At 44.0% G+C, this 20869-nt stretch overlaps 2 protein-coding genes across 2 annotated transcripts in view; one reads left to right on the top strand and one right to left on the bottom strand.

The window, feature by feature from the left end:
- The window catches only part of LOC141122060 (uncharacterized), a 396180-nt gene that overhangs the window by 84698 nt on the left and 290613 nt on the right, over positions 1–20869 (top strand). The window lies entirely within an intron of this gene.
- LOC141122052 (uncharacterized) overlaps positions 12633–20869 on the bottom strand; it is an 85893-nt gene continuing 77656 nt past the window's right edge. The window contains exon 10 of the mRNA XM_073611847.1: positions 12633–16763. Coding sequence (XP_073467948.1) covers positions 15667–16763 — 1097 coding nt within the window. The 3' untranslated portion in view covers positions 12633–15666. The remainder of the gene's footprint in view (positions 16764–20869) is intronic.

The raw sequence follows: 20869 nt of genomic DNA, 5'->3' as shown, positions 1-20869 counted from the left end.
CATACAGTACATCAAAGGCAGAGTGTACAGACAGGCAGCTTACGCGTTTCACACTATATCAAGTGCTTACTCATAGCTTGGATAATATCGTATCTAGGAAAAAAAAAGAGCTTTCGATAGGAAGAGGAGAGGGGAACTCATTCTGCAACCAGGGGACCGGGTTTGGTTGGCAACAACCAATCTGAGACTGGCCTGCCCATCAAAGAAGTTGGCCCCTAAATTCCTTGGGCCGTTTCCTATGAGGAGAAGGATTAATGATGTTTCCTATGAACTATTCCTACCAGAATCCTTCAGCATACATCCAGTATTTCATGTATCTTTGTTAAAGCCTACATTGCCCGATCCTTTCCCTAATCGGGAGTCTAGACCACCTGAACCAGTGATGATCAATGGGGATGAGGAGTTTGAGGTGGAAGCGATTATAGACTGCAGAAGGAGAAGGGGTCAACTACAATATCTGATCAAGTGGAGAGGTTATGGACCGGAGGAGAACTCCTGGGAACCAGAGCGGAATGTACATGCTATGGACTTAATACATGCCTTCTTCCGCAGTCATCCCCTGAAGAGGAACCAACTGGGCATCCAGAGGCTGCCCATAAGGGGGGGGCAATGTCAGGGAAGTCGTCCGCAGAATACAGCTGATGCTCGCAGGCACACACCTGTGCGCATGCGCCGGCAAGGGATTCACAGAACAACCACGGGCGCATCAGTAAATGCGCGTGCGCGAGCGCGATCGTGTGCATGAGCGCACGTGCACGCCTGTCATCAGAACTGGCGCCAGACGGCCTATTTAAACACAGACTTAGTACTGGCTGGTTGCTGCTTGGTCTACAGCGTGTACCTGAATTCTTGCTACCTGTGTTGACTTCTGATTATCGTTCCGACCTGCTACCTGACTTCTCTCCTGCCTGCTGTTTGTACCTGATCTGCCTACCTGCTGCCGAACCTGCCTGTGACCTGACCTCTCTCCTGCCTGCTGTTGTACCTGATCTGCCTAGCCGTTGCCAAATCTGCCTGTGACCTGACTACGTTCCTGCCAGCTGTGTCATCTGATCTGTCTCTCTGCTGCCGAGACCTGCCAGTGATCCAGCTACGCTCCTGTCTGCTTCCAGTCAAGTCCAGCCGTCCACCTGTGTGTTTCCGGCAACTTCCTGCGCAGACTTCGGGACTTCCATAGGCACTCTTACTCCACCGTGCTCCAGCGCCAGCTGTTCCACTACCAGCGGCCCTTGAGCCGGAGTTGTACGGGAGGCCTTCCTCTACACGTCAGGCTCGCCATCAGGTACGTGACAGTAGGCAAGGTCTGGTGACACGCACGGATAACACTTTGCGACTCTTGTGTGATATAAGGAAATCGGTTCAGCATTTCTATGGGCAGGGAGAGGGAGGAGCGGCCCCAGGTAATGAAAGGGGTTAGAAAGTGCAAAGGGGAATCAGGAGAGAAAGGGTTGGAGAGAGAGGATTGGATAAGTATAGAAGGTATTATTATTATTATACAGGATTTATATAGCGCCAACAGTTTGCGCAGCGCTTTACAACATGAGGGCAGACAGTACACTTACAATACAAATCAATACAAGAGGGATCAGAGGGCCCTGCTCGTTAGAGCTTACAATCTAGAAGGGAGGGTCAAGTGGAAACAAAAGGTAATAACTGTGGGGATGAGCTGATGGAAAAAATGAAAATCCAGTTGTTAGGTGTGGGTAGGGTAGGCTTCTCTGAAGAGAAGGGTTTTCAGGGATCGTCTGAAAGCTAATAGAGTAGGAGATAAGCGGACAGATTGGGGTAGGGCATTCCATAGGATTGGAGAGGCTTTGGAAAAGGCCTGGAGGCGAGCATGGGAGGAGGTGACAAGGGAGCTAGAGAGCAGGAGGTCATGAGAGGAACGAAGAGAGCGAGTAGGTTGGTATTTAGAGACTAAGTTAGTGATGTAGCTGGGGCGAAATTGTGGATGGCTTTGTACGTAGTTGTTAGAATTTTGAATTTCATTCTTTGGCTGAGCGGAAGCCAGTGGAGGGATTGATAGAGAGGAGTGGCAGACACAGAGCGATTGGTAAGGTGGATGAGTCTGGCAGCGGCATTCATAATGGATTGAAGAGGTGATAGACTATGTAGAGGTAAGCCAATGAGAAGGGAGTTGCAGTAGTCGAGGCGAGAGATGACCAGCGAGTAATTTAAGAGCTTTGTTGTGTCATTGGTTAGAAAGGGGTATATTTTGGAGATGCTGTGGAGGTTGAGGCGGCAGTATTTGGACAGTGATTGGATGTGTTGCTTGAAGGAGAGTTCAGAGTCTAGGACTACACCTAGAACCTTGGCATGTGGGGATGGGCTTATAGTTGTGCCATCGATTTTGACAGAGAGATCAGGGGAAGAGGCATATGGGGAAGGAAAAATGATAAGTTCAGTTTTGGCTAGATTGAGTTTGAGGAAGTGGTTTGACATTCAGACTGATATATCTGAGAGTAAATTAGTGATACGTGAGGAGACAGAGGGAGTGAGCTGAGGGGTAGAGAAATAGATTTGGGTGTCGTCAACGTAGAGGTGGTATTGGAAGCCATGGGAGGCTATCAGTTGACCCAGGGAGGCAGTGTAGATTGAAAATAGTAGAGGTCCAAGAACAGAACCCTGAGGGACCCCAACAGAGAAAGGAAGAGGAGAGGAGGAAGTAGAGTTATAAGAAACGCTAAAGGTGCGGTTGGATAAGTAGGAAGAGAACCAGTGAAGTGTACAGTCACGGAGACCAAAGGCATGTTGTTTTTTGAGGAGGAGGGGGTGGTCAACTGTATCAAAGGCAGCAGAGAGGTCCAGGAGTAGGAGTACAGTATAGTGTTGATTGGTTTTGGCCGTTAGTAGATCGTTTGTTAGTTTTAGGAGAGCAGTTTCTGTGGAGTGTTGAGGACGAAATCCAGACTGAAGGGGATCAAGAAGGCCATTATCAGCGAGGTGGACGCTCAGTCGGTTGTAGACCAGACGTTCGAGGAGTTTGGATAAGAAGGGGAGCAAGGAGATGGGGCGTAGGTTGTTAAGATTGGATGGGTCCAGTGAGGGCTTTTTAAGTATGGGTCTGACAAGTGCATGTTTTAGAGAGTTAGGGAAGATGCCAGAAGAGAGGGAGAGATTGAAGATGTGGGTTAGAGAGTGTAGCATAGGGCCACAGGGTGAACGTAGCATTTGTGAGGGAACAAGGTATGCGATTATCGGAGGGGAAGGGGTGAAATAAAAATGTGTAGGAAGGATGTAGTGGGTGTACCTCGGTATTCCACAGAGGTACTAGTGTGGTCTATTACCAGAGGTGGTTGTAGGCATGCCCAACCACCTAGTGGAGGAAGTATGGATTGTCAGCTCTGGTCCTTATGGACAGCTGTGTGGGGACAGTAAGCTAGGAGGGGATCAAGCCCTGTAGCACTGGGGAGGACGAAGAGGGTAGATAGATGTAAAAGAGGGAGCTTCAGATGTTATGTAAGTGTGTGATATTTAAAGGTTTGAGGTGTAAAGAGTAGGAAAATGATTTTAGGGCCAATCGTTAATAAGTGATATCCTATAGGTTGTTACAGGTCATAGTTAACACTGTGGATACAATGGTAATGAATGAAAAACATTACATTAAACTATTGAGAGAGAAAAACAACAGTCCCTTAATAAATAGTATGGAACATCAGTGTTTGTTTAAGTAATGATCTAATTTTGCTATGCAGGATCAGAGATTACCAGGTCGTCATAAACATTCCCGTGTCAGACTCTTGGTCGTTTATCTGTCAGTGGGATTTTGCTGGATTAGTAGGTTGGATCTGGGAGTTTTGGAGGATGTTGCCAGAATATTATCATGTTAAGTGAAACATTCAATGAGTAAATCTGGTACCAGCTGGGTCGCATACTATGTGTCTTAGGGTATTTCCTGGTCTCCAGCTGCATTATGGTAGGGTAAGGATTCTGTATGGTCGTCACTGGATTGGGGGTTCAGGTCTAGAATGTATGTCACTCCTTAGGGTCTACGTAGGTACAATGGATGAGGTTTCAAGGGTCCCTGGCACTCAACCCCATCTCGGGTGAGGGGAGGGCAATTGGCAGAAGGGGTCCCCGACCCCGATCCTAAAATGCATGTGGTTATGTGGTACATAGTCTGAGCATGTTAAAAACATATATTACATTTTGCTTCCACATTTCTTTTTGCATTTACAAGGTAAAGCAGAAATAGATATAGGTTCTGACACAATTTTTAAGGGGTAGGAAAGATAGTATCAGACTGATGTCGTGATAAGATTCCTCCTACAGGTAAATGTCCTCTATTATGGTGTACGTGTATGGGTGACAACAGTACCTTGCAATGAGGTGGATGAACTCCAGATCCAGGTAAAGCTTATTGTGACCGAGTAGTACGAGAGATGCCAAGAGTCTCTGGGGATCCAGTGCTTGATCAAAAATAAAGAGAAAAGGAGAAAAAAACAAGCATAACAAGTAAACAATTCAGGTAAGAACACGGGTCAAAACAGTTCGGAGGTAGTCCAACTTACTAATGTAGGTAGGAGAATAGAAGAAAAAGAAAAATTGGGGGTAGGTCATGCCTCCTGGTATCCTCTACGTGGGGTGATGTCGCCCTCCGCGCAATGTGAGGGCAGGTCCCTTCTCGATTGGTGGTTTCCAGGTGAGGTATGGTCCAGTCTGCGACGTCTGGAACGTGGGCGTTGAGCTTTGGGTGATGAACTGTGGGAGACAGGTTTCCACGGATCGGAGGGGAAGTAGAATGAATACCATTCCGGTAGATCCACTAGAGGAATGTCCAGTTGCTCACACAATGTGGATAGATCTTCTGGGGTCCGAAGAAGAGCCGTGCATCCTCTGAGAGTGGCAGATAAACAGAAAGGGAATTTCCATCTATACTGAATGTTGCGGTTGCGCAGTACATCCAGTAGGGGACGCAGGGAGCGTCTGTTTTGCAGGGTTATCTGCGAGAGGTCCTGAAACAGTTTAATATCTGCCCCATTGAATACAATGCGACCCCGCTCTCTTGCCTTCCTCAGTATTTCTTCCTTGAGGGGGAAGTTTACTATGCAGCAGATAATGTCTCTGGGGGGTTCAGAGTCACGGGGAGGGGGTCTGAGAGTGCGGTGTACACGTTCCATCTCAATGGGGGAATCAGCGGGGCGGTCAAGAAGATTGTTGAAGATGGAGCATACTGTCTGTGGCATGGCATTTGGCTCTATACCCTCCGGCACTCATCACAGTCTAATGTTATGTCTGCGTCCCCGGTTATCTAAATCTTCTACCTGTCTGTGTAGTTCAAACATATGGGGTAGTTGTAGATCATAGGATTTTTGCACTTGCCTGATGGCTGCAGCCTGCAGCTGGGAGGTTTCTTCCACTCTTCTGAGGCGATCATTCATCCCCTGAATATCTGTTTTTAGATCAGATATTGCTGCCGTCAGGGTGTGTTTGATGTCCAATGTAACATTCTGCAAGTCCCTCTGTAGGTCTAGGAGGCTCGGGTGGATAATCGCGGGGTTCTCCGTTAGTGATCCCGCTGCGCCGTTAGGCGAGCTCGGCGATGAGGCCTGTGAGGCCTGCGTCTCCACATGTTGGCCTGCCGAGCGCATGCGGAACATCTCCGGGATGTTGTTACTGAGTTGAGTCCCGGTTTCTTTCATGGTACGGGGAGTCGAGGTACTCCTGTTGGATCTGCCCATGATGGTAACTTGCCTGTGGGTCCCTATTATTAAGCTTTTTCTTCCTCTCTGTGCGGGAGCTCTTGCTTCAGGCAGCCATCTCGGGTCCCGTCCAAGCCACACCCCCCACTTCTTTTTTTTTACTGAACTTTATTGTAAACTCTGCAGCTGAAGCTCCACTACAGGAAGTGGAGGTCACATGATTTCTGTGTAGAATGGAGCTCCATCACAGGAAGTGGAGATCACATGATTTCTGTGTAGAGTGGAGCTCCACTACAAGAAGTGAAGGTCACATGATTCCTGTGTAGAGTGGAGCTCCACTACAGGAAGTGAAGGCCACATGATTCCTGTGTAGAGTGGAGCTCCACTACAGGAAGTGGAGGCCACATGAGGCCACATGATTCCTGTGTAGAGTGGAGCTCCACTACAGGAAGTAGAGGTCACAGGATTTCTGTGTAGGGTGGAGCTCAACTACAGGAAGTGGAGATCACATGATTCTTGTGTAGAGTGGAGCTCCACTACAGGAAGTGGAGGACACATGATTCCTGTGTAGAGTGGAGCTCCACTACAGGAAGTGGAGGCCACATGATTCCTGTGTAGAGTGGAGCTCTACTACAGGAAGTGGAGGCCACATGATTCCTGTGTAGAGTGGAGCTCCACTACAGGAAGTGGAGGTCACATGATTTCTGTGTAGAGTGGAGGTCACATGATTTCTTAGTAGAGTGGAGCTCCGGTGACTGAAGTCTGCAGCACATACTGATCCATTCTGTTGTTACTATTTATTAAGCCTGAGATTTGCAGAAATACAAGAAGATATTTTGGGAGGTTTTGTACTTTTTGGTAAAGTGCTCTCCTTGTAAAAACAATTTTTTATTATTTACCAATTTATATTTTCGGTGATGATGGAAGTTCATGTTTATGTTGGAAGAAGAATACAATCCATGTCTCTAATCACAATCTCCGGCGGACTTTTCAACTGACTTTTCGCGGGACTTTCCGAATGAACGGACTTGCCTACACCCGATCAACCAAAGTCCGACAGATTCGTACGTGATGACGTACAACCGGACTAAAACAAGGAAGTTCATAGCCAGTAGCCAATAGCTGCCCTAGCGTTGGTTTTGTCTGTCCGACTAGCATACAGACGAGCAGACTTTTCAAACGGACTCAAGTCCGTCAGAAAGATTTGAAACATGTTTCATTTCTAGGTCCATCCAACTTTTGGGAAAAAAAAGCCTGCTGGAGCCCATACACGATCGAATTGTCCGACAGACTCTGGTCCGCCCGACCAAGTCTGCCGTAAAGTCCGCTTGTGTGTACGCGGCATAACAGGTCCAAGACTGGGATACACAGGGATCTCCACATAAAAAATGTTTTACGGTTCAATGGTATGTCGGCATTAAACCTCCATCTTCATGAAAATCGTATTTGTTCTGGTGCAAATATTATCCACTTAATGATAGACATGTGCACACTGAAATATTTCAATATTTTGTTTCGGAATTTCGGTTTCCGTACGAAAAATTAAATTATTTAGTTACTTCCAATATCAGATTTTATTTCTTTTTTTCGTTAAAAAATGCATTTGTCCAAAAATCCGAATGAATTAAGTTCGAATCTATCAATTGAAGGCTTATGGTGTCTGTCGGTTTTTCTAAGAAGATTCGACAAAGCAGCCCACAAGTTATAGTAGAATTCTAATGTTGTTTGACTAGTAATATTGTCATTATTAATTATTATTACTAGTCAAACAACATTAGAATTCTTCTATCGCCTATGGGAGGTACTATACATATTTTTGATCGTATCGAATGATACAATACTTGTTTGTTTCTGTTCATGTTGAACGGTCTACCCCAACAGTCAGCCAATGGAATTGCGTAGCAAAATTCAAGCATATAACTTCCTTCCTGTTCGCTCTGCACTCCTAACGGTTCCAAGTGCGATGGCGGCATCCGACGGTGGCTCCAGGCAGCTTGACCCCATGGAGGGTACTGGCCCTTCTATGGAGACAGCAGCAGCACCACCCCCACCATCAAAAAAGTGCAGAAGGGGGACACAAGCTGCAACCAGCAGGAAGCGTAACCTTACGTGGACTCACATTGAGTCCCAGGTCCTTGTAAGGGAAACGCTTCCTTGCTGGATGCAGCTGTGTGGCCCCCGCTCCAGGGAGACCACTTCGTAGTGGAAGCGAGAAAAGTGGGAGGAGATCTCCCGAAAAGTTGAGATGATACAGCGCCATCAGTGGGACCTGTCTGCCTGTAGTAAAAAATTCAGCGACACAAAACGGTAAGTAATGTGTCTAATTACTTTATTTTTTTACATTTTAAAAATCCCATATTATGCCCAAAAACAAGTCCCCACACACAAAAACATATATTTAATTATTTTAAAAGGAAAAAATAATTTTCAAATCATCCTCCCTCCTGTGAAAAACCTAATTTGCGCATAGGTTTGCCAAGCCTACACATGGAAGCATAGTTTTCACATGTTACATATTATCACCACGATCGTTATGAGAGGAATGTTTCCATGGCCGTTATTTGTTCTTATCACTAAACTGATGAGCAGTAAGTGCTTTTAAGTTCCACTTGACCACCTGTAGGTTACCGCTCCCTTTCTGACCAGGCCATATTCTGCTATTTAGTGCGCTGCAGCTTTAACTGACAATTGCGCGCTCCTGCGATGTACTACCCAAATGAAATTTACACCCTTTTCCCTCCACATATAGAGCTTTTTTTTGGTGGTATTAGATCACCGCTGGGTTTTAAATCTTTTGTTATTGAAACAAAAATAAAAAGAGTTAAATATTTTAAAAAAAAGAAAAAATTGTTGTGTTCCAGTTTCTGGACTTAACCAGCTTGCGGAGCCGCCGTACGTTTACTATGGGAGGGTCCGCATCCGCAAGTGGTTAATGCTTTGCAAAAGAAACAAGAAATAAAATTTACACCATACACAGTTCACACAAGGTGGACTGGACATCTATTTACTCGGCACAATCCTGTCTTTTATATTTTATTGTGCACCAAAAAGCATACGTTTTTTATTTTTCTTAAAATAAATTTGTTTAAAAAAAAATGTGCAAATCTTGTGCTACATGAAAAATGCACCTAATCCAAAAATTCCATTTGCATTGTTTCATTCTACGGGTTCATTCTACATTTGTTTCATGTGTTGATGTCATTTTCAGATTACAATTGGAGTCTAATTATGGAACCCGTTTCTCTTCTCTTTTTGTTTTGCAGCACCATAGTGAGTAAACACAGGCAGGCTGGACGCAGAGGGAGGCAGGTGTCCATCCTCCTATACGAGGCCAATATGACATGACATGTTTCTGGCCACTGCACTCTATACACAGGACTGTATATGACATGTTCCTGACCACTGCACACTATACACAGGACTGTATATGACATGTTCCTGACCACTGCACTCTATACACAGGACTGTATATGACATGTTCCTGACCCCTGCACTCTATACTCAGGACTAGGGATGAGCCGAACACCCCCCCGGTTCGGTTCGCACCAGAACTTGCGAACAGACCAAAACTTTGCACGAACGTTAGAACCCCATTGAAGTCTATGGGACTCGAACGTTCAAAATCAAAAGTGCTCATTTTAAAGGCTAATTTGCATGGTATTGTACTAAAAAGTGTTTGGGGACGATGGTCCTGCCCCAGGGGACATGGATCAATGCAAAAAAAGTGAAACAATAAAAGTGTAATATTCCTTTAAATTTCATACCTGGGGGGTGTCTATAGTATGCCTGTAAAGGGGCGCATGTTTCCTGTGTTTAGAACAGTCTGACAGCAAAATGACATTTCAAAGGGAAAAAAGTCATTTAAAACTACTCGCGGCTATTAATGAATTGCCGGTCCAACAATACACATAAAAGTTCATTGATAAAAACTGCATGGGATTTCCCCACAGGGAAACCCAAAACCAAAATTTATAAAAAAAACTGGCGTGGGGGTCCCCCTAAATTCTATACCAGGCCCTTCAGGTCTGGTATGGATATTAAGGGGAACCCCCGCGCCAAAATTAAAAAAAAAATGATGTAGGGGTCCCCCTTAAAAATTCATACCAGACCCTTATCCGAGCACGCAACCTGGCAGGCCGCAGGAAAAGAGGAGGGACGAGAGAGCGCTCCCCTTCCTGAACCGAACCAGGCCACATGCCCTCAACATTGGGAGGGTGCTTTGGGGTAGCCCACCGAAGCACCTTGTCCCCATGTTGATGAGGACAAGGGTCTCATCCCCACAACCCTTGGCCGGTGGTTGTGGGGGTCTGCGGGTGGGGGGCTTATCGGAATCTGGAAGCCCCCTTTAACAAGGGGACCCCAAGATCCCGGCCCTCCCCCTGTGTGAAATGGTAAGGGGGTACTTTACCCCTACCATTTCACAAAAAAACTGTCAAAAATGTTAAAAATGACAAGAGACATTTTTTGACAATTCCTTTATTTAAAGTCTTCTTTTTTCCATCTTCTATCTTCTTTCTTCTATCTTCCTTCGGTTTCTTCCTCCATCTTCTTCTTCCTCTGATCCTCTGCTTCTTTCTCCGGTGTTCTCATCCGGCATCTCCCTCCGCGGCATTTTCTTCTCTTCATCTTCTTCTCTTCATCTTCTTTTCGGGCCGCTCCGCATCCATGATTGGATGGGAGGCTCCCGCTGTGTGACGCTTCTCTCCATCTTTTTCTCTTCATCTTTTTCTCTTCATCTTCTTGTCTTAATCTTCTTTTTGGGCCGCTCCGCATCCATGATGGCATGGAGGGAAGCTCCCACTGTGTGACGCTTCTCTTCTTCTGACGGTTCTTAAATAACGGGGGGCGGAGACACCCGGTGACCCCGCCCCCTCTGACGCATGGGGAGTTGACGGGGACTTCCTTGTGGCATTCCCCGTGATGTCAGAGGGGGCAGGGTCACCCGCCCCTCTGACGTCACGGGGAATGCCACAGGGAAGTCCCCATCAAGTCCCCGTGTGTCAGAGGGGGGCGGGGTCACCGGGTTTCCTCACCCTCCGCTATTTAAGAACAGTCAGAAGATGAGAAGCGTCACACAGCGGGAGCCTCCCTCCATGCCATCATGGATGCGGAGCGGGCCAAAACGAAGATGAAAACAAGAAGATGAAGAGAAAAAGATGGAGAGAAGCGTCACACAGCGGGAGCTACCCATCCAATCATGGATGCGGAGCGTCCCAAAAAGAAGATGAAGAGAAGAAGATGAAGAGAAGAAGATGCCGCAGAGGGAGATGCTGGACGAGAACACTGTGCGTCAGAGGGGGGCGGAGTCACCGGGTGGCCCCGCCCTCCGCTATTTAAGAACAGTCAGAAGACAAGAAGCGTCACACAGTGGGAGCCTCCCTCCATGCCATCATGGATGCGGAGCGGCCCGAAAAGAAGATGAAGATAAGAAAATGAAGAGAAAAAGATGAAGAGAAAAAGATGGAGAGAAGCGTCACACAGCGGGAGCCTCCCATCCAATCATGGATGCGGAGCGGCCCGAAAAGACGATGAAGAGAAGAAGATGAAGAGAAGATGCCGCAGAGGGAGATGCCAGTCGAGAACACCGGAGAAAGAAGCAGAGGATCGGAGGAAGAAGAAGATGGAGGAAGAAACTGAAGGAAGATAGAAAATAGAAGATGGAAAAAAGAAGACTTTAAATAAAGGAATTGTCAAAAACTGTCTCTTGTCATTTTTAACATTTTTGACACTTTTCTCTCGTCCCCCCCTCTTTTCCTGTGGCCTGCCAGGTTGTGTGCTCGGATAAGTGTCTGGTATGGATTTTTGGGGGGACCCCACGCCAATTTTTTAAAAAATTTTGGCGCGGGGTTCCCCTTAAAATCCATACCAGACCTGAAGGGCCTGGTATGGAATTTGGGGGGACCCCCACACCAGTTTCTTTTTAAATTTTGGTTTGGGGTTCCCCTATGGGGAAATCCCATGCAGTTTTTATCAATGAACTTTTATGTGTATTGTCAGACCGGCAATTCATTAATAGCCGCGAGTAGTTTTAAATGACTTTTTTTCCTTTGAAATGTCATTTTGCTGTCAGACTGTTCTAAACACGGGAAACATGCGCCCCTTTACAGGCATACTACAGACACCCCCCAGGTACAAAATTTAAAGGAATATTACACTTTTATTGTTTGACTTTAATCATTATTAAAATCACTGCTCCCGAAAAAACGTCCGTTTTTAAAACTTTTTTTTTGCATTGATACATGTCCCCTGGGGCAGGACCCAGGTCCCCAAACACTTTTTATGACAATAACTTGCATATAAGCCTTTAAAATTAACACTTTTGATTTCTCCCATAGACTTTTAAAGGGTGTTCCGCGGCTCATCCCTACTCAGGACTGTATATGACATGTTCCTGACCACTGCACTCTGTACATAGGACTGTATATGACACGTTCCTGACCACTGCACCCTATACACAGGGCTGTATGGGACATGTTCCTGACCACTGCACTCCATACACAGGACTGTATATGACATGTTCCTGACCACCGCACTCTATACACAGGGCTGTATATGACATGTTCCTGATCACCGCACTCTATACACAGGGCTGTATATGATATGTTCCTGACCACAGCACTCTATACACAGGGCTTTATATGACATGTTCCTGACCACTACGCTCTATACAGAGGACTGTATGTGACATGTTCCTGACCACTGCGCTCTATACACATAACTGTATATGATATGTTCCTGACCACCGCGCTCTATACACAGGACTGTATATGACATGTTCCTGACCACCGCACTCTATACACAGGACTGTATATGACATGTTCCTGACCACTGCACTCTATACACAGGGCTGTATATGACATGTTCCTGACCACTGCACTCTGGGCCATTATTTCTGGTTATCTCTAAACTGATGACCTGTAAAGGATTTAAAGCGGCATCTATGAGCAATTTTGGGTACCAAAGATTTTCATCATTGTACCGACACACAACTTTTATTCAAAACATTTTTTATTATAATATAACAAGATAACAAGATTGCAGTCATAAAATCAGGAAATAGTAAAGGTAGAAATCCAATTGGTCAGGATGATCACTTGTCTGGAATGTGGAGGCAGAGTCATTATTAATTTGTGTACAATACAATACACAACGTGTTACATTATTATAACAAAGTATTGTAGAAAAGATCACACCATAGAAAATGGGGAAAGTAGTGTTAAGGAAAAGATTAAGAGCTTCAATCGAGCTCAAGGTTATCTGCTGCTGTCTCTAATTGGAAAGTGTGGATATGCATGCATATTAAAGTAAACTCTCTGAGACACGCTCAGCACCGTTACTTTTTACACTTCTGATTTATTCAAGGTGGTGCTAATGTTTTGATAACTGGGTATCCTAAATAAAGCGCCCTTCCAACAAAAAGACACCCCCGCCGCGCCAATGTCTCTAAATACCTAATTCAAACAATTAGTGCTGACCAGTGTTAAATGGTGAGCTCAACATAAACGTGAAAAACATAAATATTATAAATAATGAGAAAAGCTGCCCCTTAAAAATATATATATATATATAACATGCATACCAAATATTTAATCCTACATGCCACTGATTGCCCAATTATCCCCTAAAGGCACATAGGATAAATATGGGGCGCTAAAAATAATATGTGACCAAAAAATCTGTGTTAACACAATAGTGGTGAGACCCTCTTATTGTGTTTCTATAACACGTGATAAATAAATGGTGCTATCAATCTCAGAGTAGCATATAAAATATATGTGACATACAAGTGAAACACTAAGTGAAATCACTACACTCCATGCTGTGACATATCAAAACATCACATAACAGTCCATATAAATCAGATCCATCCAAGAGGAACTGCTTGTGACCACATCTAGTGTAATATCAGATGCATACATTCAGGTGTCTTCGTGTGTCTTCCACCTCACCCCTGTGTTCAGTGAATCACACCCTCCAGAAATGCACTCACCGAATTACAATGCCAGCACTTTCATGCAAGGCAAAAAACGCTTGTTTTACCACACTCAGGGGTAAATGGAACAATCAGTGTCCAGGAGGATAGTTGTTAAATAGATCCACATGAAAGTCATTATTAATTTGTGTACAATACAATACACAATGTGTTACATTATTATAACAAAGTATTGTAGAAAAGATCACACCATAGAAAATGGGGAAAGTAGTGTTAAGGAAAAGATTAAGAGCTTCAATCGAGCTCAAGGTTATCTGCTGCTGTCTCTAATTGGAAAGTGTGGATATGCATGCATATTAAAGTAAACTCTCTAAAACACGCTCAGCACCGTTACTTTTTACACTTCTGATTTATTCAAGGCGGTGCTAATGTTTTATACACAAAAATATGTCATTGCTATGTTAGTCTAATAGGTACATCTCATTGGTTAAGATAGAAAAGAAGATGGAGAATCTTCATAACGAGGTTTGGCTGTCCTTGGTTTTATCTTCAGTTCCGCGTTCTTCTGATGTGTGGGATGTAGGGGGTACCCGCCATCTTGAGAAAATATAGGAACAGAGCAAACCTGTATACTTATATAATGAGTAAGGAGAAAAATATGTATGCACATAAGAAAATAGACATTTTCAGATTATTATTATTATCTACATCACATTCCTTCACAGTAGAAAATAAACCTGGATATGAAGGTGACATGTGTACAAGGAACACCTTAACAATTACCACCATTTTATTCTCCAGGGCCTCTGCTTTCAGAAAATATATGTTTGGGGGTTTTATCTAATCTTCAGGCCCAAAATCTCCATATTACCATGTGTGCAAAAATAATGGACAAACAGCTCTGGCAGTGAAAGGGTTAATGTGAGCTAGATGGGATCACTCTGCTGTGGTAACACTCTAAACATTAGAGCTCCCCCTAGCTGCAGCCTGGTAATAACATTGCTAGGAGGTCTATTCATTTATCTGCTACATACTTCCCATCTTTATATAAACGTCTCCGGACATTTAGGGGTCTAGTCCTAAATAATTTACATAATAATTCACCCAATGAAAATACATGTACATTCCTTCTGTGTGAATGAGGGGAAAATGGAGTTTATTGGCTATTTGCTGGTCGAATCATTTCCATTGATTTAAAATAGAAAATACTACATTTGCCACTAGCTTGAAAAAATTGCTGTTATACTTACTGCCATATAAAGTCCAAACATAGTATTTCTCATTTTAATTCAGTGGTTAGTCTAATAGTGTTGGCTTATTTAAGTTATATCCTTCAGTGTGTACTGTACTGATAAGTGTATGAATATGATCTCAGGTATTATTATGAAGACGTGTCTGGTGAAGGAGACTAAGAGGTCTATTTTTCAAAAAATGTATTGGACTAATGTGACAATCATTCATCCAGCTGTTACAATTTCGGGCTGTGATTTAACACAGTGATTTCCTATGATCATCAGCTCCATCTAGTGGTCATAATCGGGTATTTTTCCTGAAATACCTCAATGAGTGCAATACTGCATTATGGTCATTAGATGGAGTCAAGGAAATCAGTGTATGAAATAAAATACGGCCAATATTCATCATGGCTGGAGGAATGCCGGTCATAACCGTTCAACTATTTTTTTTTTTAATTAGACCTCTAATTGTTTGTGAAATCTTCTACCACAAAATGTACTCAGCCAATGAAAGGTAATGACTCCATTAGCCATGGAGTATATCTGAGGTGTATATCAGGGTGTGCTTCTTCCCCACATGAGAGCTGTGATGTCCAGCAACATTCATATAGAAGACATTTCCCACACTCAAGGCACTAATACACCTCAAGGGTTGTATGGGATCCCTGATGTACAAGAAGACAGGACTTCAGTGAGGAACAATTCCTTCACTCAGGACAGGAATACGGCTTCTCCCCCGTGTGAGATCTCTGATGTGTGGAAAGAAGGGACTTTTGTGTACAACATTTCCCAAACTCAGGACAGGAATTCAGCTTCTCTCCCATGTGAGATCTCTGATGTTTGGAAAGACTGTACTTCACTGAAAAACATTTCCCACACTAAGGACAGGAATACGGCTTCTCCCCGTGTGAGATCTCTGATGTGCGGAAAGACTGGACTTCTCTGAAAAACATTTCCCGCACTCAGGACAGGAATACGGCTTCTCCCCCGTGTGAGATCTCTGATGTATGTAAAGATTGGACTTCTGTGAAAAACATTTTTTGCACTCAGGACAGGAATACGGCTTCTCCCCCATGTGAGATCTCTGATGTATGTAAAGATTGGACTTCTGTGAAAAACATTTCCTGCACACAGGACAGGAATACGGCTTCTGCCCCGTGTGAGATCTCTGATGTGTGGAAAGACTGGCTTTCTCTGAAAAACATTTCCCACACACAGGACAGGAATACGGCTTCTCCCCCGTGTGAGATCTCTGATGTATGTAAAGATTGGACTTCTGTGAAAAACATTTTTTGCACTCAGGACAGGAATACGGCTTCTCCCCCGTGTGAGATCTCTGATGTATGTAAAGATGGGACTTCTGTGAAAAACATTTCCCACACACAGGACAGGAATACCGATTCTGCCCTGTGTGAGATCTCTGATGTGTGGAAAGACTGGCTTTCTCTGAAAAACATTTCCCGCACTCAGGACAGGAATACGGCTTCTCCCCAGTGTGAGATCTCTGATGTCTGACAAGGTCTGATTTTTGTATAAAGCATTTCCGGCACTCAGGACAGGAATACGGCTTCTCCCCCGTGTGAGATCTCTGATGTGTGGAAAGACTGGACGTCTTTGAAAAACACTTCCTGCACTCAGGACAGGAATACGGCTTCTCTCCCGTGTGAGATCTTTTATGCTCATTAAGTTTGGATTTAAAACGGAAACACTTCCCGCACTCAGTACAGGAAAAGCTCTTCTCTGTTGGAAGGACGGCACCATCCCTCACAGTCTGAGGTTCCTCAGGATAAGAGGAATACGATGGTCCATCTACACTGTGTGGTGCCGGATGGACATTTGAGGTAGTCGGGTTTTCTCCTGGACTATACTGTGTGATGTCCTCATCTTCTACTTTACAGTCTGGAGACAAAGTGAGACAATCCTCTGAGGTTTTCCTCATCTCCCGTCCATCTACTAAAATAGAAAAAAAAAGATTATTACTAGACATGAGCAGATTGGTTCCCCTAAACCAGGACTCCGCCCACATCAGGCAGCTTTGTCTCTGAGGATCTTACAATTCCCCCCTCAAGGTAACTAGTAAATGGGTCCTCTGTAGGGAGGCAAATAATGATTATTTTCAGAATTGATTAGTTGGCCAATTATTGTTTCGATTAATGGATTAAATGGATAAAAACCTAAAAAAAAGGTTGTGTATAATTGAGTTAACATTCTTGAATATCTATATACAGCGGTAAATATAAATATCCAGATATATAGTTGGATATTTAATCCACTCTGAGAATAACAGACAGATAGATGTATTATTAGAGGGAAAATCTGCTACATATCAGAATCAGAGATCAACATTATTAAAATATAAAAAAGAGGTAAAACGCTGTTTTGCAGATGATCAGACAGGAGTGTAATATAATATGATGGATGATAGACTCCCTTGTCATAGACAGGTAGGTGGGTACAAGCTCCCTGCACCTGATGTCACTTATGCTGGCCGTACACAAACTAATTTTTCTTTCAAAAAAACATTCATCCAATTTTCTAACCATTAGTCGGGTCAAATCAGCGTTCATTTTTCACCACAGTGACAGGAAAATTTGAAGGAGCAAAACAGAAAACTTTTCTCCATCGAACAAATTTTCACATTGTGTATGTGATTTTTTGCTCAGAAGTTACATTCATTTTATAATTGAATGTTAAACGCAAGAGGACTTTTTGAACTGCACTAGTCCATTCATCGAATGTACAAATAACTTTCATACAAATATTTGTGCGAATATTCCCATCCAAAAATCGATCCATGTATGGCCAGCATAGGACATTTAGTAGCAGCAGCGTGATTTTAATTAATTACCTGTTATGATGGGGCTATATAAATTGTGTATAATAATAAATATATCCAGAAGTAGGATATATGGGGATTTTACCTGGGAGTCACACATGAAGATATATGGAGGATAGAGGAGGGGGGGGGGGGACATTTATACTAAAGTAATACTGAAAGCCGAGACTTTTTTTTCATGGATATAATAATTTTATATATAATGCACAATACTAGTAAACTTTTACTTTATATAATAGTAATGCCTTCTATCACCTCCAGTCTATCAGCCTCCACCTTCTCTGGGGTCAGATGCTGATCTTCCCTGCACAGAGACCTTAAAGTCATTGTAAATGTTGTTGTTTTATTAAAACAAACTTGTCATACTTACCTGCTCTGTGTAATGGTCTTTCACAGAGCAGCCATAATTCTCCATTTCTGGATAGAATTCTCCTATAGGAAGGTACAAAGTATAGTATAGAGTTCCCCCATAGGAAGATAAAAAAACTTCTACCTTTAGAACCACTTGCTTCCTTCTCTTGCCCAGGACTACATGTCCCAAGAGGCATTGCTCCTCACACATTCAAGTTCTCAGGCATTTACTGACATGTATGGATGGTGTACTAAGCTGTATTTTCTGATATGTAAAGAAATAATGCATTCTGTATGCAGGCCAAATAATCGACTGACCAACTAATCGATTATAAAAATAGTTGACAGCTATTTTCATAATTGATTAGTTGTTTCAGCCTCACATCTCTGAATTTCCTACCAGTTCATTTCTTTATTCATGGACCTTAGTCAGAGAGTGAGGAAACAATGAGAACTGTATTTTATAGGAGTGACAGTGGTGGGGGGATTATAGGACGAGTGTCCCCACCCCCTCTATCACTCATTGTCATCTTCCCAACAAACTATTTTCATAATTGCATATCATCGATTATTTGTTACATATTAGGTGAGGTCGAAAAAAGACCCAAGTCCAACCTATGTGTGTGATTATATGTCAGTATTACATTGTATATCTCTGTATGTTGTGGTCATTCAGGTGCTTATCTAATAGTTTCTTGAAACTATCAATGCCCCCCGCTGAGACCACCGCCTGTGGAAGGGAATTCCACATCCTTGCCACTCTTACAGTAAAGAACCCTCTACGTAGTTTAAGGTTAGACCTCTTTTCTTCTAATCTTAATGAGTGGCCATGAGTCTTGTTAAACTCCCTTCCGCAGAAAAGTTTTCTCCCTATTGTGGGGTCACCAGTCCGGTATTTGTATACTAAAATCATATCCCCTCTCAAGCGTCTCTTCTCCAGAGAGAATAAGTTCAGTGCTTGCAACCTTTCCTCATAACTAAGATCCTCCAGACCCTTTATTAGTTTTGTTGCCTTTCTTTGTACTCCCTCCATTTCCAGTACATCCTTCCTGAGGACTGGTGCCCAGAACTGGACAGCATACTACAGGTACAGCCGGACCAGAGTCTTGTAGAGCGGGAGAATTATTGTTTTATCTCTGGAGTTGATCCCTTTTTAATGCCAATATTCTGTTTGCTTTGTTAGCAGCAGCTTGGCATTGCATGTCATTGCTGAGCCTATCATCTACTACAGGGGTCTCAAACTGGCGGCCCTCCAGCTGTTGCGAAACTACAAGTCCCATCATGCCTCTGCCTGTGGGAGTTATGCTTGTAACTGTCAGCCTTGCAGTGCCTCATGGGACTTGTAGTTTCGCAACATCTGGAGGGCCACCAGTTTGAGACCCCTGATCTACTAGGACCCCCAGGTCTTTCCCATCCTAGATCCCCCAGAGGTTCTCCCCCCCCCCCAGTGTATAAATTGCATTAATATTTTTGCCAACCAAATGCAGTATTTTACATTTTTCTACATTAAACCTCATTTGCCATGTAGTTGCCCACCCCATTAATTTGTTCAGATTAATTTCCACATCCTGCAGAGAAGTTATTGCCCTGCTTAGATTAGTATTGTCTGCAAATACAGAGATTGAACTGTTTATCTCATCCTCCAGATCGTTCATGAACATATTAAATAGGATTGGTCCCAACACAGAACCCTAGGGGACCCCACTACCCACCCCTGACCATTCCGAATACTCCCCATTTATCACCACCCTCTGAACTCGCCCTTGTAGCCAGTTTTCAATCCATGTACTCACCCTATGGTCCATGCCAACGCACCTTATTTTGTACAGTAAACGTTTATAGGGAACTGTGTCAAATGCTTTTGCTAAATCCAGATACACCACGTCTATGGGCCTTCCTTTATCTAGATGGCAGCTCACCTCCTCATAGAAGGTTAATAGATTGGTTTGGCAAGAAGATTGGTTTGTTTCAGCCCTGCATCTCGGATCTCCTACCAGTTCATTTCTTTATTCATGGACCTTAGTCAGAGAGTGAGAAAAGAACAAGAACTGTCTTTTATAGGAGTGACAGTGATGAGGGGATTATAGGACGAGTGTCCCCACCCCCTCTATCACTCATTGCCATCTTCCCAACACAAGAAGTCCTGCACTTCAGTCCATGATTTAATCATGAATAACAGCGGGGCTGAGCCCCACCAGAGGTCAGAGAGTGAGGATGGGGGGAGAACAACCAAGATGAAGACTGGACTGATCCTGAAGACCACCATCATTGGGTTATTGACTCCTCCCTCATTATCACTTTCTGTTTAAGGTTCCAAAGTTTGAGGATGTTATCACATTATTATCACATTACAAGGAGAGCACCGCCGGAAGGCGGGTTGAATTGGAGTCCTTCTCCCAGCGATCGCAGAAAGGAAGAAAGAGGAGGGAGCCGGCCGGATGATCAGTGCGCGGGGAACATCACTAGCGGCTTTCATTTCAACTGCTGTGTGTTCCCCACACTCGCTGTCACATACAGCCCCACCTCCTGGTCTCAGGACTTTGATAGACAGATCACCTATCCAATCCCAGAATGTGTGAGGTGTATCAAAGTTCCCCTGCCAGGGGGAGGGGCTGTACGTGACGACGTGAGGCGGGAACAAAGCAATTGAAATGAAAGCTGTTCCAGTGGTGTTCCTCGGCACTCTAATCATCCGGCCTGGAAATCCTCTTCCTCTCCTCTGCTCTGCTCCCCTGCAAAGGCAGGCTGCATGGTGGACACAGGCCAGGCTGCATGGTGGACACAGGCCAGGCTGCATGGTGGACACAGGCCAGGCTGCATGGTGGACACAGGCCAGGCTGCATGGTGGACACAGGCCAGGCTGCATGGTGGA

The sequence above is a fragment of the Aquarana catesbeiana genome, unplaced genomic scaffold, assembly GCF_042186555.1.
Source record: "Aquarana catesbeiana isolate 2022-GZ unplaced genomic scaffold, ASM4218655v1 unanchor237, whole genome shotgun sequence".
Taxonomy (NCBI): Eukaryota; Metazoa; Chordata; class Amphibia; order Anura; family Ranidae; genus Aquarana; species Aquarana catesbeiana.
The sequence above is the reverse complement of the archived record's forward strand: the minus strand, read 5'-3'. Positions and strand labels throughout refer to the sequence as shown.